The sequence below is a fragment of the Morone saxatilis genome, unplaced genomic scaffold (genome assembly GCF_004916995.1).
Source record: "Morone saxatilis isolate NCDOM2014 unplaced genomic scaffold, NCSU_SB_2.0 Contig18, whole genome shotgun sequence".
NCBI lineage: Eukaryota > Metazoa > Chordata > Actinopteri > Moronidae > Morone > Morone saxatilis.
In genome coordinates, this window is record NW_023339740.1 from 15348148 (window position 1) to 15375734 (window position 27587).

Sequence of the window (27587 nt, forward strand, 5' to 3'; positions counted from 1 at the left end):
AACAGTAATACTAGTAAGTAATAAAAACTGTCTGTTTTGCATAACTTTCTGGAAATGGCTGAAAAAAAATATCACTATTTCTGGATGTGCTTAACTTACTTATGCACACAAATGCAGATGATGATTAAATTGGTTCATTACTTTTGAGTTTCTATACATTATTGCCATCACAACATGCAGACATTTAGTAATGAACATGTGCATAATTATTATTATAATTACTATATTGTATTATCTTACCTGATGGCCTGAACACTGCTGGTGAAGTTCTGCAGGGCACGTTTGATGAACACCATGTCAATGTCCCTCTTCTGCAGCAGTTGGTACATCATGTCAACATGAGGCATGATTTGATGAAANNTCCTGCAGCATCCTCAGGAAGCCAGATGCCTCCCTCACGGTGGTGCTGTCAAATGAGCTGTCTGACCTGATGGTCTCAAAGCACTCTATGAGGTCGCCCAGGTTCTCATAGACAGTACTCACGATCCTGCTGTTGAAGTTCCATCTTGTGGATGATGCTCTAGGCAGCCTTCGTGCAACAATCTGGTCGAGAAGGACCGTGCGTTTGGGTGACCGGGTAAAAAAACTGGAAATCCCACCCAAGTCAGAGAAAAAAACTCTGCTGGGATGTGCGAAGTGGCCTGCTGCATGATTAAATTCAGCTGGTGTGCATAATACAATTGTAATGTAATTTTTGTACTCTTCGCGTACCTTTTGCTGCACACCAGCCCTCTCTCCTCTCATCACACTGGCACCATCATAAGCTTGCGCAATGAGTTTACACTTGTCATCATCAGTGAAAACGCTGTTCAGTCTCTCCAAAATTGCTTCGGCAATGGAGCCGGCCGTTGTTGACAAGATGGGGACAAATTCAAAGAACCGTTCTTGCACAGCATGTTTTCCGTCCATGTATCTCAGCACAAGCACCAACTGAGTCTGTGTAGAGACGTCTGTGGTTTCATCTGCTTGGATTGCCACGAATCTAGCCAATGACAGATGCCATGCAATCCAGCAGCTCATTCTGCAGCGTCTTTGACGTGCCCTTAAAGGCTGTGGCCGTTCTCAGGTGCTCCTCAAACACCTCGTCCAGCGACGAAAAATCCCAGGGTTGCTGGACCGCATCACAAAGCTAACTCAAACACGCCACAGAATTTCACAGTCAATAAGGCGGCCTAGGATATGCCGGTTCTTGCTCACCTCATCGTTGTGACGACGCACAGCTAACCTGTAGCTCTCATCCAACTGTGTTGCAATGTTTACTCTCCCAAAGGCCGAAAGTTTTAGGCAGCTGTCCATATGCATCTTCGATGCTTCATGTTTCTTCACCTTTTCCGAGAGATGGTGCATATCAGTGACACCTGTCTTTGTCCAGGCGGTGTCTGCAGGGTGAATTAGGGCACAGGGGTAGCAGAACGGAGCGTTAGCCACTTCACACCCTGCTAGCCATGTTTTCCGCTTGTACCAGCTCTGGGAAAATCCGCAACTGTATGTTTTCCCCACTTTTGTTGACACCTGCTTGATATTTAAATTTGGTCTGGGTGGTCCGAATTCTTTAATAGCCAATTTATCAATATTGCTTCGACGACTGAACGGTAATTCCCTCAATGAAATGATGGAGTTGCAGTGCGCGCAAGTATCGTCCGAGCACACATCAGTGCGTATGACGAAACCACGTTGGGGCAAGCCCTCCCGGAGCCTATAGAAATGAATTGTAGGGTACAAAATTTGAAAAAAAGAATCTCAACATGTAAGTCTATGAGTCTATTGGACAATTATATTAAGACCTTTATATACAGTCTATGATTAAAACTTAGACCGGCAAAATAAACTCTTTTTTCTCTCTTTTTTCGTATGGCTGAAGGAGGGCGGTGCACTATCGGCCACTATGGGCCAGCCGCCCCTGAGCGCTTGCTAAAGAGAGGCAGCTGATTAGCTGAATGGTGAGATGGCAGTGAAAACGCCATTGTCAGTAAACCGACAATATGAAATTAAAAAAAGAAGTGACTTGAAATTATTTGGAAAATGCCATCATGAAATAAAAAACAAAAATGGGGTAAAAAATGAAATAATAAAATAAAATAAAACGTCCATAATAAAAAGGGATTAAAATGTCACTCTCCTGTGTTTGTTTAATGATAAGCAATAATTAAAATTAACAACTGTCATAAATTGTATTCTAATATAAAACCCAGAAGAAAATATTGGATCAAAGTAGCACAAAAGCACCAGATTCTCCACTGACGCCCAGTGACTCAGTTTATTTTTCTTTTTTCGAGACATGACAGTAATTTAAGGTTATTGATCTCTTTTTCATGTGAGACAGCAATCAATGGTTCACAAACCCTTTAGAAAGCATAAAGGCCTGGAAAAGGATTGTTTCATTATTAAAGGGTTCTGTATTGATTATGCAGTCTGTAGGATTCGCAGGCAAGCAGATTAAGACTGTGAGTGACAGGTTAGGGAGGAAAACCTGAGCAGCCAGTTCTCTCTCCCCATTCATTTGTCATTTTGCTCGGCAGCCTGATGGATCTCGACATATTTAGGGCTGACAGAGATGTGGGTCTGCTCTCTGCTGGCCTCTTGTGGCGTGGTTACAACACATCAAAGACATGTTAAAAGGCTCCTCAATCACTTGACTTGCTTTTAGATTACTTTTGTCTGTTATGTCCTTGGAATAAGTAGGATAATATGGATTTTCACAATAGAGCTAAGTGTCTCTTAGAAATGTCGCAGTTGCATCATAAAATAATCACATCATGTGCTCACAACATAATGAATCAGCTTAATTCTAAGAAATTGGCTCAAATATATGTGCACTTTTGTTGTAATGACAAATATTTAATTTGTTGGATGATCGGTCCTTGCTTCTCGTCACTCTCCGTTTTCTCACTTCCTCTCCCTCTATATGTCACACTTCCCACCACTTGAGGATGAGTCACAAAATGTTCCTCTGAGGTCATCGACAATGTGAATAACTGGTTAATTTTCAGAGGCTGAGGTTCCCGTCATTGCTTTCAGGAAATGGATGAATACAAGCGTCCCAATTATAGTTTAATGACTTACATTTATGCCTATAACAAGACGACGTGTAGGTGAGTGACCTAGGATGGACGACAGTAATGACAAACCATTAATCAGCCTGCAGTATACAAGAATTCACCTGCTCTGCAGTGGGAGATGGGACAGGGCTGACTCAGAGTAGCCTCTGACCCCTACTGTGAAAGAAGAAATGTAAATAGAGGAATGTCTATTGAAGGACCGTTCTGTAGAATCTAGTGGTGAAGTTTCAGATTTGCAACCATGTGAATACAGCTCAGCCTTCCAAGCGTGTAGGAGAAACTATGGCCGCAGAAGGCACTAGAGCAAGTGTTTGGTTTGTCCGTTTGTAACAATTCTTATTTGTGATTATACACTAATGAAAACACACCTATGAAGGTTATATTCCATTTATGCCAATAGATCCTTTAAGTAAAATAGAGTAAATTACCTCAGTGTATGAGCAGTTTTACATATCATTATGATGTTAAATATGTTCCATTAGAGGGACCATAAGGAAAATAAGTTGGACACCAGTGCTGTAGAGTTGGCTGCTGCAGGGCCCATCAATAAATCCTTGTTAGAGCAGAGATTGAGCACTTACGGCCTTATAACCCTCTCACTGATGGGTCATATCAGTTCATAGAGACATTTTCCTTGTGTTATAACCTTTGTTAACCTATGTCATCTTTATCAAAAAATATATCTTGTATGAAGTCCTCTTCTTGCCTTCATTTTCTCACAGTTAAGCCTCATATCTTAGGCTTTAGAGAAAGATGTTTCACACTTTTATGAATCAAACAAATAATTATAGTCTGGTTTGCTCCTCAGTTATAGTTCAGAGATTGACCTCATTAAAGAAACCAACGACCTTCTTTTAGCAGCAATATTGGGTAAAAGTTCAGTTTAATCCTTTCACATCTTAGTGTAGTCTTTCAATATGTACACCATGCAATTATAATTGACCACTTTAAATTCTGGATTAGCATCAAGGACGCAGCACTTAAGTTCAGTGTCAGGTCTCAGTCTGTTTTGCATTTTCATTCTTCCACTTGGTTACATTATTTAGAGTTATTGTCTTGCTTTGCTATTCTGACAGTGTGATGATACATATATTGTTGACTTTAAACGGCCTGAATGCATTCATATTATTTGCCAGAGCCTTTCCACCCACCCCCTTCCAACACAAGTGAGGCAGCTAGGAAGAGGTCACTTTTTTAATGGGAACCATTTTGTTCTTTAACAATCTGATAATTTGTATTACTTTGTGGCTCATTTTGACAACTTTAACTACATGTACAAGGTTGCACTAACAGTATTACATGTGAAAGTGAACATTCAATATTACATGTGAGAGTGAACATTCAAGAGTTTTCTTTTTTGTATTGTAAGTAAATATTTATTTTTTTGAAAGTATGTATTTCTTGCTTAAAGATACATTTAAAACTTAGCTATTTGAACCATGCTTCCAGTCCTGTGCCTAACCAGATGAGGGCAGCCAAGATCTGCAGATGTGACTCTTGATGCCTGACTCTGTGGGAAAGGGGAGAAGCAGAATGGGTTGTGGTTTCATAGTAACCTGATGGCCAATTCAACTTTGTTACAGTAGAGTAGCCCTGCTCTATGCCACACATTTAAGCACAATTAAGGAACATGACAACCTGTGGGCTCAGTCTTCTGGTAAGTTAATACTGGAACTGCAGTGTCCATGAGTGGTAGGTCAATGGGTCATGGAGCTGCTGGCCATAAGTGAAGAAGCATTCAAACCCTTCATACTTTTACAACTCCATACACCTATGCTCCATACATTTAGTGTGACTGTTTAAAAAATTAACATAGATTGTGAGGTGCAGCCCCTGCTCTGATCTGAGCAGAGGCTTGAAAGGGGGTTTCAAATGTCAGAAGAGCCAACAAGCACTTTGTACAGTTGCCACTGACTTACCACTTAATAATATCTTACAGTATGACTTGAATGACCAATTTACACTGTTCTCCTCAGCAATTCCACTCTTGTCACTTTTCAAGCAAAAACATTCACTTTAGCTTATTGATGATAAATGATACTAAACTGAACATATTGATAAAACAATTAAGAAATTTGAATCAGCTTGGACAGCTTCTGCTTGGTAAAAGTGTGAGAAAACTAGAAATAACTAGATATAACAATAATATCCTCATCACACTGTACTGTACCTATAAGGACCAGACAAAGATATAACTTAGCAAGAATACAAACTATTCAAATTCTCTCTCCTTTTCCTGATACACACATGCAGTCACACACATTCTCTCCCTATGCATTGGTGAACACTTCTCCTCTTGCTGTTTCTTCCTCCCTACCACCCACACTGGGATAAGTCATCACTGCTTCAGTGCGTAAAGCCTGGTCTTATCTGAACAGTCACGTTGCCTTCGAGGTCTTATTCTTGATCTCTCCTCTGTCTGCAGCAGAGCTACTACACAACTTACCAAGTGTCTCCATCAGTGCTGCAAGAAAAAAGATTACACATACACAGACTGAAGACAATAACCACAATATATTCCTTTTCTTTTTATTCTTCTCTCTGTTTGGAAATTGCAGGGTCAATATTTTCATTAATCACATTACTTGACATGATGCACCAAAATTTACTCTATCTGTTTACAGGAATACACTGAATAGAACACAAGGTTTCACAATGGATACACGACTGACGTTTTGCCCATTGCACTTACAACAGTGAATGACATTTTCCAGATTTTTTGTTTCATTTTTTCCCGCTGCTTCCCTTTACCCTCATCGCCTTGCAGATCACATCCATCAAGCAAATCAAAGACCTCCTGATAGTCTGACAAAGGCATTCTACACTGCAATTGCTGTGGAGGTTTTTTCTTCTTGTTTTACAAGCACAATATGTATAGAAACTATACACAGACTGGATATGTTTCTGAATACGAGTTTTTGTTCCACTGTTGTAAACAGTCAATACAAGTCAGCCACATACACTATGCTTATGCAATAATTAGAATAATCATCATCATTAGTTTCATCATCGTCCTCATTATTGTGGTAATAAATATTCTTTTTATACATAAAAGTTGGCAGCAAATACGGCATGGGGATGCACATGACAGCCGTACTCAAAACTCAAAAGCTGTACAGAAGAATGAATTTGTATTTACAGTAAGAATGTGTGTCTGTCTGCCTTTCTGTCAATCGGACGGCTGCACTGAAGGCTGTTTTGTCTCATGCACCTCATATCGACCAAATAGCATCTTCATCTCTTGTTCTGATACAGATCTTACACTGTTCAGTTGGAGGCACTGCGCAACCTTCATATCTCTGCGCTTCATTGAGCAGCAAGTGCTACCAGTCAGGCTTGTGCTTTCAAAATGACATGCCCTGATTTGTGAATGACTGGCTGAACATTTTACTCATCAATATTATCCACATTGGCCTGTGAAAGTCAAGGTTCGTTAGGCAAACCTTGGTGAAATCATGCCTTACCTTTTTGAATTCAGGTATAACTTCCAAGAATATAAGATCTAATCATGCACCTTTCCAATGGCTTGGCTGCTGAGTGGTTTAATCAACAATGAAATATCCGATAGAAGCATTCCATTCACCCCACAGGTTATACTGACACCCAATATGTACACTGACAAGTATTAATGAGAAGTGCTGACCATCTGTATCACAGGTTTATAGCAGCACAGACAGTCACTGCAAGCCAAACACTGAGGAGCCCAGGTCAGCCAAAACGCACAAAAACTGAATGAGGGCTTACAAACAGCCAGACAAAGCCAAGCAAACCCATGCTTCAAAGCAACATGATGGTGGACATTCAAAACCGACAGTCTACACAGTTTACCCTTTGGCAACAATTCCCCTGTGTGGGGAGTGAGGGGTCAAAACATGCCACGAAAATAAAAACAATTCTAGTTCAATATTCAATATTCAAATTCATACAGACAAGTTGCTAAGTAAAAACATTTTCATGACCTTTTTTTTTTTTTTTACTATTTTCGTTCATAATTTTGTTGTTTTCTTGTGAATACAGTGATGATAATAAACTGTTTTAGGCTGAATCACTTCCAGGTTCAAAATGAGTCATTGCATAGAACATTTGAATTGATAATTGCTTTCATCCTCTTCTATATCTGTATGTGTGTGTGTTTGTGTGTGTGTGTGTCTTTGCACAAATAGAGGCAGTGGGCCCAGCTTGTTAGTGAGATCATCTTGTAGGTGAATTGGTAACCTCATTAATCAGCAGGAGGTTAACAGGTCTACTCAGTGAAGAACACAATTAACCTTGGCTCTGACGTGGAACTAGGATGCAAAGTGTGTAATGTGTAATGTGTGTAATGTGTGTGTGTGTGTGTGTGTGCATATGTGTTTGCAATAGATAGACACAGAGAGAGAGAGAGAGTGTGTGTTTCTGTGTGAGTGTGTTGTACCTGTCTGCATGCTCTTATGCATCTGCACATAACATGCACATTTGGACACGGTACTGTGGTTGTAAACCCTCTGACAAATTGTATTACGGCTATTTATCGACAGAACTGTTTGATATTTCCCATCACTAATTTAAACAACATTTATACGATTGTGCTATATACCATTTTCTGCATGCTATTGCTTTTAAAAATCAACAAGCAAATTATTTGATGCAAGAAAACAGATTCAAACAAAAGTGAAAAATATAAAGTTTTACCAAAGAAAAACACAGAACAAAAAAAAAGTCACTGGAGAGTGATTCCATAAATACACAAATGACAAATTTACATAATTAGATCTCTGATTTGTTTTATGTACATACAATAGTATACAGTTGTGTAAAAAGAAATGCATGATTACATGGACGTTTTAAAACATGTGAGGTATACAAGTAAAAACATGTACTGAATAAGGCTCTTCCATTCAGTGAATATCAGGCAAAAATGAAAAGAAATTAAAAGATGAGACAAATCAATAAAAAGGATAAAATCCCAGAAGGGACTTTATCCTATGTATAGTTGGTCCCAGAGCATTATAGTCGGCTCTGGGGCTGACTATAACGATGGCTTTGCGATGGCTAATAAAGAGCCGTGGCCACTCTTTCATTTGGTCCTCTCATCTGTGTGAATTGAATCTCACACTTGTGGGCACACTGGTAGTAATTCCCTTCCCTAACACCCTACAGCTAATGACTAGTGGCATCTCATAGGTGGTGAAAAAGTACTGATATGGGATTCTTTTTTTACGTTTTTTAAATATTTCTGCGTGCATTCTTATGTCCATGTTTACACAATGCATTCTGTAGACATCGAAACAAAAAGAGGAGAAATAAAAACACATTCAAAGAAAGGGTCAAATTCCCTATACTGGAATGTACTGTAGAGATCAGAGAAACCAAGCATTCAAGGATTGTGGTGGAGTCATCAGGTTGGTTGTCATTGCCGTGATACACGTCGTCTACTCCAGGTGTGTGGTGTCATTGTGGGCTAAGATCGGTATCTTTGGTACCAGGAAAACCTATGAAAATGTGTCATCTTCTTGCTTATTTTGTGTTTTATTTGCATGAAAAGGCTCTGAAGACATCAGTGTAGAATCAAATATCCTTGCCAGATGTCCACTCCTCAGACATGAGCGGTGTTCCATTAAATTCCCCGTAGAGGGCGCTGTGAGGCTTCCTTTATTGAGCTGTTTGAAAAAAGAGACATACTGAGTTTCTCCCATGATATCCAGGTGCCTCAGTTAGCGGGCCTTTTACTGTCACAGAGATCCCAGGAGGCTTTCTCTAGGAGAGGAGGGGGAAACAGGAATCGAGTCCCCCTTCCCCCTCTCTCCTACGCTTCACCACATCCTCATTATTGACCGTTGTTGTCCTCCTGAAATAAAGACAGTAAATATGTGAATGTTAGCTAAAATTAATTGATTGTTAATGCATAAAATCAAATTCTCCAGACAAGATGCATGCACAAAATTAATGCTGCAACATAGATCACACCAATATAAATAAAAGAAATAAAATTGACAGGGGAAAAAAAGACTGATTCTCTATTTTAGTTCCTAATTGTATTGTTTTCTTGTGAATACAGTGATGATAATAAACAGTTTTAAGCTGAATCACTTCCAGGTTCAAAATGAGTCATTGCATAGAACATTTGAATTGATAATTGCTTTCATCCTCTCCTATATCTGTGTGTGTGTGGGTATCTGTGTCTTTGCACAAATAGTGGCAGCGAGCCCAGCTTGTTAGTGAGATCATCTTGTAGGTGTAACATTTGAAATTTTCAAATTGTATTTTCAAATGATCTGGGTCTCTAAAAGGTCTTCATGTTTTGCAGTGGCCATTACAGAGCACACTTGAATAGACTGAAACATTCTGCAATGTTTATATTACAGCTCTGCCAGCCTACTTTCCTTTACTTCCTATGACACTTCAGCCAATCACAGCCCTGCTGCCAATAGCAGCAATAATCCACTGGGCTGAACAGGCCTGCTGCTCAAAGAAGCACTGAGTCGGGTTTATCTCCACATTCCCCCACTGAATCCTGAGACTGGCCGCAGACACAGATGACCGACTACTGATATTAATCCAAGTGTCAGTGTAGACAGCTGAATGATAGAGCTTTATTCAAATGAGCCACAACTTCATCCTGTGCAAGTCACACCATGTGTTGTGACAGCCGCTAAATAAAGTGCATTGAAATCTACTTTATTTTGCGCTTCTGTAGTTCTGCTCCATTGAGCAGAATTAGTTCATTAGCTTATTCTACCATGTAATGAGTGATGCTTACCATGAGTCATGATTCTGTATGCCCGCATGTGCTCTTGTCCCTGTGTGTCTCTGCGTGTGTGACATTAAAGCAAAGCCACAGTTAGCCTTCTCAGGCTAATTATAGCTCAGTGTGCTTGGCCCAGATTATTGGAAGTGTGCAGAGTCAGAAGGTAAACCATACTAAGTGTGACCTCCCTTGTTCTTGGCTTTGGCCTCTTACCTCTGCAGTATGACCTTAACTACCTGACCGGACAGAGCAGTGAACCCATTAAATAAATCACTGAAGCAAACAAAAGTAAAAGCAACAGCAAAACTTAATTCAACCCATAGTCCAGCAACACAAACATATATGCATGAACACACACACATACATACATAGATGTATGTGAATGGATTTCAGATACCTACCATTGGTCCAATGAGGCATCAGACGTCTCCACAATCATCATTCTGGGACTGTAGTTCTGTCAAGGCATCCACTTACTTTCAGGCCTCCTCAGTCCTCTGCTCATGTCTTGTAACACCATGCTGACGAAGCGTTCACCCTTATTTAATTCACTTTAATCGTGTGCCCATGTCTGGGGAATTCAGTGCTGACAAGGCATCCTTTGATTCCTGCTCTGTTCAGTAATTTGGGGTAAGGGAAAGGTACAGTGGATCAGTTCAAATGTACAATCACAGCATTTAATCAGTCATCACTTTACTTGAGTCTTCTCATTATGCAGACATGCACTATGCTAATCTATGTAAATATCCAGCTGATACAACACTTAATCCATTAATCAAAGTGTAACAGGATTCTGTGTTTTTACAGCTTTAAGTCTTGGTGTACTTAATAAAACTAAAACTAACAAGGTAAAACAGAAAGTGATCAATGGTTTAACAAGTTACTGCATTACTGCTTTTGTTTTACATGATGCAAGTGCCACAAAAGTGACAAAAGGTATTCTGACATTTGTAAATAGTTTTCTACAATGACATACTTTTCACTTGCTTAGTCGAGCTGGTGACACAGTATTTATTATAAAGACAATGCCCCACCACAAAAATTAAACATGTCCAAAATCATCAGTTTCTCAAGAGATAAGGAAGAGGTAATGAGCTACTCACTGATGCACTCAGGATATATCTTCTTCTATTTCCTCTGTTATTTGAAATGTATTTAATACAGTTTCATAGGTTTTTCAAGTTCAAAGCTACCATCTCATTTCAACTCGGCATATCCTGAAAAAAAGAGCACAGTTCATTCAAAAAAGTGAAGCCATAAGCACATACATTATCATTTCCCAAACAGCCATAATTTGTAACGAGGAAGCAATTCATAATGTCTGTTGATAAGTAGGCTGCCATCTATTGCCTTCCATCCTAAAATCAATCCGTACTTATAAATTCAAAGTTTGACTGAAACATTTTTGACTTGCTAATGCCTGTAAGTTTGATTAAAAAAAAACATCACTTACCCTCCTCTCATTAGTTCACCAAAATGAAGTGAACTTCTTCCCAAGGCCAGATAAAGCTGCAAGAATGATGAGAAAGGGAGGAAAACATAAGAAAACAACCCAACCCAAGCAGTGAAATAGCCATTTCAGTATCTTAATTTATGTTGTATCAATAGACAAATTATTAATAAAACATAAGATAAAAGATATCGATTTAACTTTTGCTAGACTCAAAGTTAAGCTGTATTCCAGTTTCTTAAACATTTATTTATTCATGACTGTACCATCTCCTAGCTTTCCCGCCTGCTCTGCTGCCCCTCCTTGCAAGATTTTGGTAAGAACATTGTCCCCTTCAGCAGGTGCCTGTCCTGCTGCAGCGCTGCCTATACCTGCGGGTTTGCTACCGATCCCAACAGGGGGGGCCTTGGAGCCTTCAAAAAACAAACAACATAACCATCACATATGCCATCTTTTTGCCTGTGGTCATTGTGTATTTTATGGTGAGACTTACCAATGCCTGTTAGAGGGGGTGTAGCTATTTTGGTAGGCTGAGGTGGTGTTGGGACTCCTGTTGTAGGTTTCATTCCTGTGGCTGCTGCTGGAGGTGTCACATCCATTTTTGCCTGCTATTATTCCAACACACAAATATGGAGTTAGGGCAACGTTTAATTTTGCTACTACATATTATTTTAGACTATATTTGAATGTAGAATTGTGATTCTATTAATATGATTAACAATATAATTTATATAATGTTCACTATCCAATAGAAGTGTCAAACAAATGTTGCTTATTTTTGTGACATTTTATAGTGTTTTATAGATTTAAGAGGATGCAACAGTGCTATTATGACTAGAATTATTATCTGTCATCATAACTAGCTTTTAGGCAAAAATTTTCAGAAAATACCATACAGTTCAGGAATTTATAGTAGTTAATATTGGTAAAGTCAAACCAGGCTTATAGCTCTACTCACGGCTGTGGTGGCCGGCTGCCCTGCTGCAGACACTACTCCTGGCTGGCGTCCCTGTGGTGGGGTTTGGCCGGATTTGGGCTGCTGCTGTGCTGGTCCAGCTCCTGCAGTGGCTGTTGTAGGCTGGCTGCTCTGTGGGGTCTGGCTGTGCTGCTGTGGTTGCTGCTGCGGTTGCTGCTGCTGCTGTTGTTGCTGCTGCTGCTGCTGATGATGTGCACTCTGGTGAGGCTGCTGCTGGGCTTGCTGGGTACCCTCAAGTGGTTCAGAGCCTGGATGTCTCCCAGACTGGCCCTGACCACCTGACCGCTGCTGCCCAGCATGGCCCTGAGGAGGAGGTTGCTGCTGCTGCTGCTGCTGCAGCTGCTGCTGCGGCTGCTGCTGCTGCTGCGGTGGTTTAGGCCCTGCTGCATTGGGCTCCTGCTTTCTGGAGGCTGTGCGATCTCCTTGGGGTCTCTGGCTCCGTCCTCCAGTGCCGTGATGATGACCAGAGGCTGAGTCTCGAGAGAAATCGCCCGAGTTCCGGGGGCTTGCCTGGGCGGAACGGGAGTCTGGACCACTCCTTCTTTGTGTAGATGAAGAGCCCCTGCCATCAGAGCGGGCAGGTGGTTCTTTGGGATGTGTCCTAGAAGAACGAGAGGACCTGGGATCCTCTGAGGAGTGGCGAGAAGAGCTGTGTCTCCCAGAGCTGTTGCCATGGTGACGGTGGTCCCGTGATGATGTGGAGGTGGCGTGGCGTTGTTGGTTGTACTCATCCTGGGGACAGTATTCCTCTGGTGGTTCGTCATAATCATGGTAGGTGTGTTTACTACGCCTACCTGTAGATGAGTGACTTCCACTTCCATGATGTCTTGAGCGATCAGAACGTGCCTCCCGAGGCTTCTCAAACCAATCAGTTTCCTCTTGGCCCAAATGATAGGCTTTTTGAAACCAAAACAAACATTATAAGTCAGTTGTTTCATGTGGTGAGAGGAGTAGCATGCAGATTGAAGCCATGCAAAATAACTAGGAAAACATGCTCCACATCCCAGAGCCATGCATTTGTGAGGAACCCAATAGAAAAAATACAACTTAAAAAACAGATCTCACACTTAAAAATGATGCATGCAAAACAGAAATATAAAACAGGCATTCTTGGCTTAATTCATCACACGGAACATTCCATAAAAAAAGACAAGCAAAGTAATGACGCTCTTCTCAAAATTCCACACTTGGCATGCAGTTCCTTTGCAGCACACTTTAAAGGTGGGAGGAACGAACGTAAAGCAGCACAAATAATTCAGCACCAGTTACCTTCACTGTCAGAAACAGCACAGTGCATGTCATCTACGAGGTAAGGGTCATCTGGTTTATAGACATGACTCCTGGGCAGGTCCTTCTTGTGATGGTCCTGCACATCTGGCAATGAATGGCTGGAGCCATACTGGTTCCTCACATCATGGGCGTCTGGTATGCCAGAGCCTCTTCCCATGCCTACAGGTTTTCCAACAGGACTTAGTGGGCTCTCCTCTTCTGAGTTCTGGCTGCGCATGGGAGGCCTTCCACTGCGGCTGCTTCTCTGAGACCGCTCCATAGCATCCCTCTCGTAGGATTTACTTCTGTGACCTGTGGCATCTCTGGAGGAAATCTTGTCCATACCATATCCAGTAGACCTGGACCTACCAGAGCTGTACATGCGGTCCTCCTCCTCAAGACCCTCACGACTGGTGCCATAATATTTTTGCTGATCATATGCATTCTTCTTCATTCCATAGGTGACATCCTCCTGAAGCTTCTTGGATCTGGACACAACTGTACAGCTGCCACCGGTTGATGTTGTCATTGTGTAAGAGGCAAGGTCAGACTCCACATCTCGTGCTTCCTCGATAGGGGAGAATTTAGAAATCTTCTGCTCCATGCCCTGCTTCCTGTGCTTACTACGTTTAGAGGAGACTACTGCTGGGGCGAGATTCTTGGGTGTGAGTTTGTGGCTACTGGAGCTGCTTCGTGATGTGTGTTTATAATCATCATAGTAATAGGAAGAGCCTCCACTCACTGTGGTGCTGGTGCGACTGTCCACTGTACTCTGGTAACCCGCTGTGCCAGTAGGTCTGCCATAAGCATCCACAGATTCATCTTCAGGCCTACCATAGGCACTCCCACGTGCAGGGCCATTCTCACTGCGATACCGTCCTCCCACAGGATGGCCTAGAGCATCAGTGGGTTGGCTGGTGTTGTCTTTTGTCAACTCACTGATATCGTCAATCATGACGTAGTTCCGAGGAATATTCTGCTCCAGGTTTGAGGTGTACAGTCCATCTGAAGTGTAAGCAGAGGTGGGGCTCTCCACAGAGTGAGTCAGGCCAGGCTCAGGGGGGCGGTATTGTCCATAAGCATTGCTGTAGACTGAGCCAAAGTTGGCATCTGGAGCTGGTGTGGCCACTGACACTGCTGGATTGCTAATGACCTCATAGTTCGTGGGGAGTTTTTGCTCAAGGTCTGCCAAAGATGTTTGTCGTGGTCTTTGATGGACTGTAAGGATCTCTGCCTGGGGCTGGTAGGAGAGACCAGGTTGGTAGGAACTATGGCTGGGGTAAGGAAGGCTCTGGCCTGGCATAGATTGACCAGGCGGATGGAAGCCCTGGTGACCATGCTGTTGCATGCCAAGGTCTGTCTGGTAGGAGGACTGGGCATACATGCGGGAGGAATAGGTTCCCTGGTTCTGGTAGCCAGGGCCTGGTGGGGGATGGGGTTGGAAAGTTCCTGGCTGGGGTGCAGATGATGAAGGGTACTGAGGAGGTTGGAAACCTATCTGTTGATAAGCAGAGCCTGGCTGTTGTGTTGATGGTTGACTTTGAGGGTATGGATAAGACATATAGGATGAGGTTGAGGGATACTGGGAGGTTGCATTGAGGTCATTAGTAAATTGACTCAATGGTGCAGTGCTGGGCCTTGTCAGCAGACCATTAGCATCAAAGGTTCCTGTTGCAGCTGCCATCCTAAGGTTATTGAGCTCACTGTCTGACATGTAGTCCCGAGCGTCACCCATACATCTCAGGTAAGCCAGCTCTCTTCTTTCCCTCTCCTTCACCATGGTCTCCTTACGTTGGGTGATGCCTAGCTCCAAGTAACGTAGCTTGGCATCAATCTCTTTCTCTTCTTCTTCCAGTTCAGCCTGCTGTTTGCGGAGCTTTGATGACTCTTGTTCCACAGCTTTCAATTCACTCAGCAGGCCAGCCTTGGTGACTCCCTGGGAAGGTCTGGGTAGGACCCTCTGGGGCATGCCAGGAGAGCTGTACATTTGTGCTGGAGTAACAATGGGGAGCGGAGTCTCCTCTGGAGGGGGGCTGGGGAGAGTCCTCTTTACTTTCCTCATCAGAGAGTTCTGCTGCTGCTGCAGGGAGGCCATCTGCTAGGAGAGGCAGAGACACATCAGCAAACACTGAGCTATAAACAGAATGTGTTTATGTAAATTAGACTCATTACTGTACACTGGGTACTCACAGAGGATCTGCACATTTCTTCATCCCTAGACCTAAGTGAAGAGCTGCAGCCTGATATGTTGTCAGACTACATGATGTTAATTAACCTATGTACTACAGGAGCGTTGGCTTCATCAGTAGTTCAATTAACATAGTTTGATTTCATTATTTTGATTAAAATGTTGTTTCACCGAAACCAAAGACACTAAGCGACATTTTTCATTTTATGCCCGATTAACAATGTTAAGTAAAATGTTTAGTAGTGGCAGTCAGTGTAGTCAACACAAAGCAGCTCCATTACATAATAATAAAGTGCTTCTACTTACGGGTACAATTTAACCATGTTACTTGTTATATAAAACAAGCAACATTCATAACTACAATTCATTAAATATAAATCTCTACCAGTACCAATACGTGTTTGACCAAGTAGCATTTGTGCTTTTCCAGTTCATATCTAATTAGTTAAATGTAAGATTAATTAATTAATATGAATGTATTTTTATAAAAAAAAAATAAAATATAAAATCTTTTAGAAATCACCAGGAGATGATCAGAGTGTAATGAAGCAATTGTGTCTTGAGTCTTTTGATTTCATCCAAATATATTACATAAATATCTTCATTATCCCTTTGATTTCCCACCTTTGATCAAATATCCATTGTATCTGACAAAATATGCATATATGGCATGCAGGTAAGAACAGTCAAACATTACAAATAAAAACAAAACTTAAAAAGACATCTATGCTAGTCTAATACTTACAAAATAGATGTGTTGGGTAGATCCATGGTGATTTTTTTAAGTATCCACAAGAAAACCATGTATAAAACACTAACACTAAAGATTTGAGGTACAAATGTGTAAAAAGCCAGAAATCTGATTTCTACGTTTGCTTCTCAGACTAATTTTGGTCTAAGTGCAGAGCAATGATAATTTACTTTGACCAGCTGCTAACAATCAGAAAGACAGCAAGGCACCACTAGGATTCCTCCACATTGTATGTCCCCCTGGCAACTCTTAAGGGTTTGCCTGATATAGACTACATGACAGAAAGAGAGTGAGAGAGTGTGTGTGTGTTGTCTGTGTGTTGTGAGAGAGAAGAGAGAGAGATGAGAGGAGAAGACAGAGAGAGAAGAGAGAGAGAGAGACAGAGGAGAAGAGAAGAGAAGAGAGAGAGAGAGAGAGAGAGAGGAAAACAAAATAAAAAAGTAGAAAGAGGGAAGATGAGGGAGGAGATACAGCAGAAAAGGATGATGGGAAAAGCTTTTCTGGCATGACCAGCTGCTCTCATGAGAACATTCTGTCACCCTCTCTATGCCAGATCCTGTGTGATCAACCATGTCCACACAAAGCATATTCTGCATACACATATATTTATTTTAATTCATATTTCTTACTTTCAGACAATGAACTGACAACACTACTTCAATTGAAAGGCCTATATATTTATGTTTATCTACATGCTAATTGGCTCTTGTAAATGTGGATAATGAACTAACTTATTTTAATGGGGTTTGGCACTGGTATCACCGGTAATAAAACATTAGTTTGAGTGCAAAAGATCTCACAAATTTTATGACATCCTGCATATACTCCAGATGTATTACAAATAGATAATGCATGTAATGTTTCTACAAAAAAAAAACGCACAGCACATTATCCCATGCAAATAAGCTTGACATGAGTACATACTGTACATCAGCAGCAGAAGCATATGTTGTATTTGATCAAAAGACTCACATCTCCATGAGGGACCTATGGCATAATCACTGATTTGAGGATTTTTACAGATCCCAGTTTTAGCTTTTATTTATGATCTGTAGCTTTATTTGAAGAAAATATTTCTACAAATAGATATTTCTTATAAATATGTTCCCCTAAAATATATGAAATAAAAGTTATGATTTCGTACCTGACTGTTGGACACAGCTTGCTGATGATATGGGGAGAACCTGTTCTTGGCAGGATCCTCTGATGTGGGGCTAAGAGGTTTGGGATCTGACATGGAGCGCTGCACACTTTTTATGGGTCTTGGTAGGGTCTGGTGGCGTTGGGGTGATTCAGCAGTAAAGGCCTTTTGCTGGGGTGTAACATGGGCCTTGTTAAGCTTCTCCTGGGAGGCAAATGTTGTCTCCAGCATGCGATGAGGAGACAATGGAGATACTGGTGAGTATAGCACCTGGGGAGATTTTGGGGGCTGGCGGGATAGAGACTCATTTGGTTGCTGCTGAAAGCCAATTTCCAGGGGGTCTGGTTTCCTCCTCTCAAACTTAGCAACTCCTTGGAGTCTTGGAGAGGTCTGGTCAGATGTGTTTGCACCTACTATATGCAGACTTGTGGAGTACGGACTGATAGTTGTAGGGACACTCAGCTGAGGGGCCACCACACCCTGAGATTGAGACTCTGGTTCTGTCTGGCAGGCCAGACTCTCTCCTTTGTGAGTCCTTTCTGGGGCTGCTATATAATGCAGTAGGTCAACCTTTGAGGTCTCTGCCATGGTAATGTGGATTGCAGGTGAAATCCTGCCTAGTTGGTCGGGCTCTGTTTGGCATGACGAATCATTTGTAGTTTGAATAGCTATACTTGCAGAAGCCACTTTAGATGACCCTTCTGATTTAGCCTCACCAGTGGATTCAGAGTGCTTAGATACACGTGATCGCCTGCGTCTTACTGGCTGCTGGTCCCATTCTCCCTGGTCCTCCTCATCAGTCTGCACACTGCAATCTGCAATACGCCTTGTTCTCCTGCGCCTGTTCATGAATCTGTCCTCTCCATCTTCATCATCTGTTTGCACACAGCTGTCTGTAATTCTCTTCACAGAGTCCTCCTCTGAGCCATCCCTCAGCCGTGGCATGGAATTCTGCTTTTTCATTATCTTGGAATCAGCCTGTTTGTCACTGCTTCTCAAAGACATTTCAGAGGCAGAACTATGAATAGGTCGAGCAGCCACTACAGCTTGGACCACTTGCCCATCCTGCCAAAACTGAACACTCTGTCCATCTTGTTGGATAACTCTACCACTCTGGTCACAGATGATGAATCCTTGAGGAGGACCTCCTCCAACAACTACCCCTTGTATTGTACCCTGGGCAGATGTTGCTGCTGCTGCCGCTGCTGCTGATGCAGCGGCTGCTTCTGCTGCTGCAACAGCAGCGGCTGCCTCCACTGCTGCTGTCTTTTGCCTTTTCTGCTCCTCCAACTGCTGCTGGAGCTGCTGCTGCAGAGACTGAATTTGTTCAAGCTGCATTCTCTGCTGGGCCAGTTGTTCTCTTTGCATAATGAGCTGTGTCTCCCGCTCGGCTTGCTGTTGCTGTATGACTTGCTGTTTGATTGTATGCAGTTCTTGAATCTCACGCTGAACAAGAAGTTGTTCTTTTTCTCGGTGCCGTTGAAGCTCCATACGATCTCTTTCAAGCTCCTCTTGTAGGCGCAGCTGGCGTAATTTCTCCAGTTCAACACGCTCTCGCTCCAGCTGCAGCATATGCTCTTGCTGCTGACTCAGTCTCTCATCTTCCTTACCTTTCTGGGCATCCATGGGAGGAGAAAGTTTAGAACTTGGTGCTAGGGCAGTACCATGGGGTGTTGCTTGTGGCTGGCCCTGTGGCAGAGCTAAAGGTTGAGTTTGACTAATCGGTTGAACTTGAGGTTGGGTTTGAGTTAAAGATAATGGTTCAGTTTGAGTAGGTAACTGCTGTGGCTGCATTTGAGCCTGCACTGGCTGGACAGTTGGAGGTTGGCCTTGAGCTTGAGAGAGGGATGTAACACTCTGTGGGGTAAGTTGAGGGTGGTCTGTCTGTAGATCTGCTGCAGTCTGCATACCAGTTGCTGGTACATTTTGTGCTCCTAAGTGTGCCACAGGTTGGGTTGGTGGAATGGTTGCAGCTGTTTGTGCTGCAACTGTTGTTAAAGGCTTGCCAAGGTACACAGGAGTTTCCTGGTGTAAGCTGCTTGCATCAGGCACACTTCCTGGTGGTGCGGCTGACGTAGGATACTGGTTTGGAGTAGGGTAGGAATATGGTCCCTGTGTAGACAGAGGCATTCTCGGAGTCACTTGAGGCAACCTGGTAAGGCTAGCCAATGGTACAGCAGTTACACCTGTAGGGTATGGTCTGTAAATTCCTCTAGGCATGGGACGCAGGACAGAGGCAGGCTGGGTGGTAATTGGCAAGGTAGAGGCTATGGGAGTGTTTATGGTAGAATATATCATGCCATCACCTCCTCTCATGGCGGCAGGGTACAAGGCGCGTATGCTTGCTTGTCTAGCATTTATTAGATTTGTTAGGGTTTGGCCATTTGCTGTTGGTCTTCCATCTGGGCCATAGATAAGGTTTGCTCTTATAGATGCTAAGCTTTGCTGGAGATTAAGCCTAGCTAAAGGTCCACCTCTTCCAGCCCCATATGGTACCAGTTCAGGGTTATTTCCATACCTGCTCCCGAACTGGTCCGCTGAGTTAAGAGCTGCACACATGCGACTGATCTCCCTGGCAGTGGTTGCACTGTACTGAGCCAGATTGGAGTCCTGTGATCCTGTTAGGTCACGCGAGCTGTAGGCATAGTCGGAATTGATATTTGACATGGAGCCATATCTGCGAAGGGGTAACGAAGGGCCTGTTAAATCTCCTTGGTGACGCAGGTCTGTGTAAGATCCATACTGTGCTCCCATACCAAGGTATCCACCATCATAAGCCTGATTCATGCTGCTAAGATCTACTGCTAGACCCCCTTGGACATTACTCTGATAGTGACCAGCATCAGTCATGGAAGGCAGATTAGTATCAGACATTGAGGGCTGTATTCTTCCTGAGGGGACTATGGGTGGTTGATATGGTTTATGTTCCTCTGTCACTCCTTGTGTAGCCTGAGGCTGGTGTTGTTGTTGTTGTTGTTGTTGTTGTTGGCTGACATTGTATTGTGGATGGGGAGGGTGGGCTGCTTGAGAGGTTTCAGTGGTGGGATTACTATCTGAGGATATTGTTGTAGGCTTCTGAGTGAATGACCCTGAACAGGAACCAGCAAAGGGCAATTTGTAAACAACATCACAACAAGCCACCTGGTTTTCTGGTTTGATCTGTCCAGTGAGATCCAAGACCTGAGGAGTGGGAGGAGGTTCTTCTCGCTTTACCAGTTGAGTCACTGTGCCTCCCTGTGATGTGTTACTCTCATCAAGTTGCACCATCATAACATGGGTCTTACCTGTGGACAAGTTCATTACTGTTGGCTTGTTTTTTAGCTCTAAGGCAACTCCACCATAGATTTCATGAGGAGCATTAGAAGTAGGAGCCCCAGACACTGATGGTGGAGCCAGGGGGGATACTCTAGGAATGGCACTAGCAGTCACTACAGGCTGGGCACTGCTTGTCTGGCTCACTACAAGGTCTTTTTTCATCAGCAAAGGCTGGACCTGATTAGCTAAATTGTAACGAGCAAAAGAGGATTGCTGTTGGTGCTGCTGGAGCTGCTGCTCAAGAAGCTGTTGCTGCTGCAGGAGCTTCTGCTGCTGTAACTGCAGTTGTTGCTGTTGTATGCCTAGGTTCTCCAGGCAGGCATCAATTTTGGGAATAGATGGGTCAGTAACTGTTGGCTTACTCTGGGTTAAACACACAGCTGATCCAACACCCTGCCCCAAATCCACACGGTTTTGCAAAGGATCTCCATATACAACTGGTTGCTTGGGTTGGGACATGAACATAGAACCTGCAACTGTGATGCTAACTGTGGTCGGTGTTGATAAAGATATGTGTGGTTGCTCTTGTGCGTTAAGGTTCATAATAAGAGGTTGCACTGCTGTGTGTCGACCAGATGGCTGCTCCGCCCCTAAAGAGTATCTTCTTGTGTCAGTGGCAAGGGATGTTAGGTCCATCCCCTGGTCTGTCATTATAATTGGAGCCGGCCTCATTGGAGCTCTCAGATCCACCACATTAGTGCTTGGATGTGTTTGGCCCTGACCCACAACCATTGAAGAGCCTGGGATATTAGAGATTTTACACAGAGATATATTTTCCACAGATCCGCGGCTATGTGCAGTTGTGGTCACGGTGCTAATACCAACATTTACTTTTTCAACATTTTGAGCCATCTGTGAAGAATGTTTAGGAGACTGTTGTGACGGATGCATTTGTGGTGATGTTGGGGAACTTGTCGAAGGGGGCTGGGAGCTATACAAGGTTTTACAACTGACCTGTGTTGGCGATGACAAAGGGGAAGTGGAGGAATTTACAGTAAGTGGTTTGGCAGGACTTGTTGTATCAGAACCTAGTGTTATCACCATCACTGGTGAATCTTGAGAGGACTGTTGTCGTGCAAGACGTGGCGAAATTGCCCTTTGAGGTGCCTGAGCTCCATGGGATGCTGCAGCTGATGTAGGACCACCAGGCAAAGTTGGCAGCTGCCTGCCACTACCACCAGTTGGTCTGACGGACGGCGTATGTGTTGGGCTTTGTGCTGGAGAAGTAGAGGGGGAGACCGGGGGGCTAGGACCTTTGAAAAGGGAGAAGACTTTGGAGGTTAGGGAGGATGCTCCAGGGTCAGGTGTTGCCTGTGTTGGCCTCTGGGAGCCTGTTCTGTTACCAGCAGGCGCTGTGCTACCTGCCTGTCGAGTTGTGGCAGTCTGACTGACTTGGGCTTTGGTTGTGGCAACTCCAACAACACCTTCGATTTTGGCACTCTGTGTCATCATCCTATTTTGCGTTTCTTTTGATAGATGCTGTGCTGCATGAATTCCTGGTATTCTTGGATCACTACCTGTTGTGGAGAAGGACATAGGTGCAGTAACTTGTGTTGGGCTTGACCCAGGGGTTAGGGCAGTTCCTGCTTCAAGATGATGTTTACTGTCAGGCTGAGGGGCACCTTTCTGCTGATTTACTGTTTGTCCTTGCCTCTGCATGAGCTGTGCTTTCTTCATCATCTCCTCATAGACCTCCTCTGCACTTTTTAATGTTTTATCAGATGGTGACACTGCTGATGTCTTTTCTGTGGGGGAGTAGAGTGATGTGAAGGTTGGAAGGTTATATTCATTTCCTGATTTGTAAAGCTTTCCACCAATCATCTCAAAGCCTTCTGCCTCTGAGTCCATAGATGGGGAATATTCAGAACATGATGATCTATGAAGTTCCTCCATCTCTGCAGCCTGTCTCAGCTCTTCTGTTGGTGATGCATCCTCAATGGGAGAGAGATTACTTGGGGGAGTTTTGGATCTTTCCCTGCGTCTCTGTGCTCGTAGCTCCTCTTTATCCCTCTTTGTTTTTCGAGCAGTACTTCGGATCCTCTGTTGCTCTAGATCTCTCATCTGCTCCTGTTCTCTAAGTAGTTCTTCCTCCTCTCTGAGCTCATCCTCCTCAGATGAGTCTTCGATAGTGGGAAGCAGTGGCCCATGGGATCGATGTCGAGCTTTCCTCTGCTGCTTTGCCTCCTCTAGTCTTGCCCTACGACTAGGGCTGCTGTCACTGTCATCCTCCATGGACGACACAGATGTGGGGGATGTTCCAGAGGTGTAGCTGGGAGTGGTAGCAGGTAGGGTTGATGAATATTCTCCCTTGGACCGCTCTTCGGGAGAACCAGTCAGACTCTCCATCTCTAGTTCAGGTTCTCGTAGGTCATGCTCAGTGCTGAGCTCCATTTCTCGGTTGTAGCTGTTAGTGTTATTCAGCTCAATGGTCTTAAAACGCCGAAGGCCTCCAGCCATTACAACATCTTCCTCTTCATTTGCCTTATAAGCACCCTCTGATGCCTTGGTGTCATCCTCAAAACTATTAGAATGATGAGAGAGTCGCCGTCTCTCTTTGCTCAAATCTCCACTGGTTTTATGTCCCCTTTTAGTCTTCTGGTTTCCATGTTCTTCCAACTCCTCTTCATCAGCACTCATCTCCATAATTTGTCTCCTCATAAATTCCTCATCTGTTAAATCTTTATGTGACTTCTTCTGTCTTACTGGCAATGGAGAGAGGCCACTTTCACTACTGTCTTCCACATAATCATGGCGAAGCTTACAACTGAGGTCATCCTCTGATTCATCCCTTGCTGCATCGTCATCAGGACTATAGTCCCGGTCCTGTCCTACAGACAGTGAATGTGGCCTGTGCTTCTGGTCTGCAGCAGTCTTTGACTCTAGAAGAGGTTTCATGGAGCTCTCTAGCTTGGTGATTTCTGAGGGGATAGAAGCACCTCTTTCACTGAGCTTGATTCCTTCTTCGTGGATCTGGCCTGTAATCTCTCCATGAGAGCTGGAGATCCCATCTGAGGAGTATCCAGTGTCACTTAAACTCTGTGTACTTGATTTGTTGTAATCCTGAAAAAAGAGAGAAAGAGAAGGAGATCATAAGCAAAAAAAGGCATATTTTTTTCCCCTAAATTAAATCATGGCATGGTCTATTACAAGCTTCAGTGCACACCTTGTATCCCACTATTACATCAAACTCATCAACAGTGACATTTTCATGAGCATTTTCAGATAATCTGGAGTAAAATTAATGCACTGGACCTTCTGCAGTTTAAATAGGCTAATACTAAGATATTGGAGAATAGTTACATTGGAAAGAACAAACTTTTAATCAAACAACCAGATATAGTAACACTTTAGGCTAAAATCAACCCAAATATTTACTGTCTATGACATTTTGGTTTTAGAAATCAAGCAACACTGACTTGGCACACAGTTACCACCATTTATTGGTATGTTTTCCTGAAAAAAACTCTATCTCAATATGTTTTATTCTTTAAATATATATAAAGCACAACAGGACAATCTGTCTGAATCCTTTTAGTTTTAATTTTGACTGGTTTGTGAAGATAATCTTACTTTTAGATTATTAAAGCTCTTGATCATATTTTATTGATTTGGGTTGAGTTTGCCTTTCAAAGTTATGTGTACACAGATGGATAAATACACTGACACACAGAGTGAATATAACAGACAGTTGAACATACAAACATCTACAGACAAATGTCATTTGGTTACATGCTTGATTGCCATCTTTGACGCATTCTCCATTGCATTCTTCGAACCGTTGAAGAATAACGAACATGCTTAGAATGCTTAAATATAATAAGTGTCACATTAAACAAAAAGCTTGCGTTTGATACAAATAAAAGAAAGGTGTACAAAGTCAGATGGAGAAATGGGGAAACAGGGTGAAGATGAGAAATGGCCAACAAGACAATGATGATGATAAGGATGAAGAATGATGATCATAATGATCATGATGATGATAAGGATGACGATGAGGATGGTGATGGTGATGGTCATGATGATGATGATAAAGACAACAATGGTGAAGATGGTGGTGATAAAGATATTATGATGATGAACAAGGTTACATTGACACACGGTGTTGATGACTAGTAGTAACAAACTTTAGTAGTATTATAAAAAATTATGACGCTGGATGATTGGAGGAGGAATAGAAGTGAAAGAACAATAGTTCGGATAAGAGAAACAATAAAAAACAGATTTTAACAACAAAAATATATTTACGAGAAGAATAAAAAATATGATGTATGACAACAGTGATGTGGAATGAGTGATAACTTAAGATGATGATGATGATGATGATTCTGAGAAATGGTAACAATTATTTGAATGGAGAAAAAAATATAAATCATAATGGTGAATCAAGAGTAACAGGTGAAGGCGAAGAAGTTGCAGGTAGCTCACTTCATGGTGTCTTGACTTCTGTGCATCTTCAGCTATCTTCATGTCTTTTGGTGAAGTGATAGTCTCTGTCAATGCCTTCTTTGGTGAGGCCTTGACGTCTTCTTTTTGAGATTTAGATGTGACTTTAGTCTTCTCCTGGCTCTGCGGCTGTTTGCGGGCCTGGTTGTTACCTGTGGGTTTAGACTGAGTAGGTGCTGTTTTTGATTGGGTGGGAAAGGCCTTGGCATGGTTGGGTGCGGCTTTACCAGGGGCGGATGACGCCTTGGCACCAGAAGGATGAGAAGGGCCTTTAGTCTGAGCAGAGGGCTGAGCAGATCCCTTTGTCTGAGTCGGCCCTTTGGCCTGGCTTGGGCCCTTTATTTGGTTAGCAGACTGAACAGGGCCCTTACTTTGAGCATGTGATTGATTAGGACCTTTAATATGAGGTCCCTTACTCTGAGCTGAGGGTTGTGTTGGACCCTTTGTTTGGGAAGGTGACTGAGTTGAACCCTTAGGTTGAGGAACGGGTTGGGCAGAACCCTTGGTTTGAGGGGAAGCTTGGCTGGCCCCCTTGGTATGAGGGGCAGACCCAGCCTGTTTCACAGGAGAAATAGGGCCACTTACTTGGGGACCCGTTGGTTTCTGCTGTTGATGAGGACCTGTGGGCCTAGGCCCTGAGAGTTGATTGGGCCCTTTCTGCTGAGGTGGTTGTTGATTGGCTGTAGCAGGTGGCCGGGGGGATCCCACTGGCTGTGCAACAGGAGCTGGAATATCTCCCAAGCTTCCTGACAGAGCCCTCTGCGTCTGGCAGTTCAAGCACAGCCATTCTTTCTTCTGAAAAACAAACACAAAGAGAACAGCAATCAGCAAAGTTGAAACAAAAAAATATTATTATTATTATTATAAAATAATTCACCTTTATTACACAACACAAAAAAATAAAATTTTGAGTTGTCTTGGTGTTACCTCATTGCCATGGTACCAACAATAAGAAAATAAAAAGGGAAACTGTAGCAATTGGACTAAATACACAAACTTATTTTGATATTGACACCTTCTCAACACATTTTTACTATTTATGATGATTGATGAATACAGATGTATAAATGTGCCTGTTAATTAAATAAATTAAAGAAAGTTGCTGCTTTAAACGATCATGGAGTGCCAAGGACTCAGTAAGGTGGGTCTGAACAACTGAATATTTGAAAGCCTGTCCAAACAAGGCCTTTCATCCCTTCGTGAAGACTTAATCATTTGACAACATTAAGCACTCTCAAACTGGGTACACAGCGGAAGAGTGCAATGTGAATACAAATGAACACATCTGTTATTAGATTGGAGGGGTGCAACTCATTAGACCTTTTACGGAGCATACAGCAAACCTTCTATCTACAAGAGGAGGTACGTCCCTTTACAGTCATCCTCACTGAACCCTATGTTTGGAGGTAGTTAGATATTCTGACACGGCTAAAAATCTAGAACAAAACCCATCATGACAGGATATTAACATGAACAGATTAAATTTCAGGTCAATGCAGCAGATCGATGAAACTGCTCAATGGAAAGAAATGGTTATATTACAGGTTATGAAAGCTGAAAAGAGAGGTGGCTGCACCACGATTGTAACACAGCCTTCCATTTCTATGATAATCATCTGTGCCTGGGGCCTGAAGAGGGAACGTTCTTGTGCCACAGACTCATACAACAAAACAAATAATCTCATAAACACCTCTATTGCCGATTACCATCTGCCCAATAAATAATTTCTTTTATTGGCGTCATACTTCAAAAGCATAAATACAGAAGATGGAATTCAACAACATACCCAGAAACAGCTAATAAATAAAAACAATGCAGGTGTTCAATGACTGCATCAGAGGACATTTTTACTGCAGTCCAAACAGTCAAGATGCCAAAGACGGTTGCAATTAAATGATTTATGTTCTTCAAATGCCCTTACGTTTACCTCATATTGCAAATATAAAATACAATCAGTACTTTATTAGGTTATTGGGATTCTGTCATTTCTGTCTCATGTCTGACATGGTGGGTAGCCTAAAGAAGAGTTATCTGCCTGAATGATATAAATAACTGAGAAATGCCTACATCACGAGGAACAAAGAGAGACAGACAGAATGACAATCATTTAGTCAGCAAGGAACATTCTAACAGCACGATAGGTATCTTAATCTAGAGACCCCTGAGACCAGTGTTTGATAGACAAGGCTCCAGTGATAAGGTCTGGCTGTAGGACAGTGTCTGTCTTCTTTTCCACTTCATACTAAACCCGTGTAGAGAAATTGATCA

At 42.7% G+C, this 27587-nt stretch overlaps 1 protein-coding gene across 1 annotated transcript in view; it reads right to left on the minus strand.

The window, feature by feature from the left end:
* Positions 1–7767: 7767 nt before the first annotated feature.
* Positions 7768–27587, minus strand: part of bsnb (bassoon (presynaptic cytomatrix protein) b) — a 62624-nt gene continuing 42804 nt past the window's right edge. The window contains exons 4-13 of the mRNA XM_035661165.1: positions 25302–26114; positions 17565–23936; positions 13482–15576; positions 12195–13108; positions 11730–11844; positions 11503–11649; positions 11240–11295; positions 10890–11003; positions 10188–10399; positions 7768–8886 (exon numbers count right to left, since the gene is read on the minus strand). Of these exons, the coding sequence (XP_035517058.1) occupies positions 11255–11295; positions 11503–11649; positions 11730–11844; positions 12195–13108; positions 13482–15576; positions 17565–23936; positions 25302–26114 (10497 nt within the window). The 3' untranslated portion in view covers positions 7768–8886; positions 10188–10399; positions 10890–11003; positions 11240–11254. The remainder of the gene's footprint in view (positions 8887–10187; positions 10400–10889; positions 11004–11239; positions 11296–11502; positions 11650–11729; positions 11845–12194; positions 13109–13481; positions 15577–17564; positions 23937–25301; positions 26115–27587) is intronic.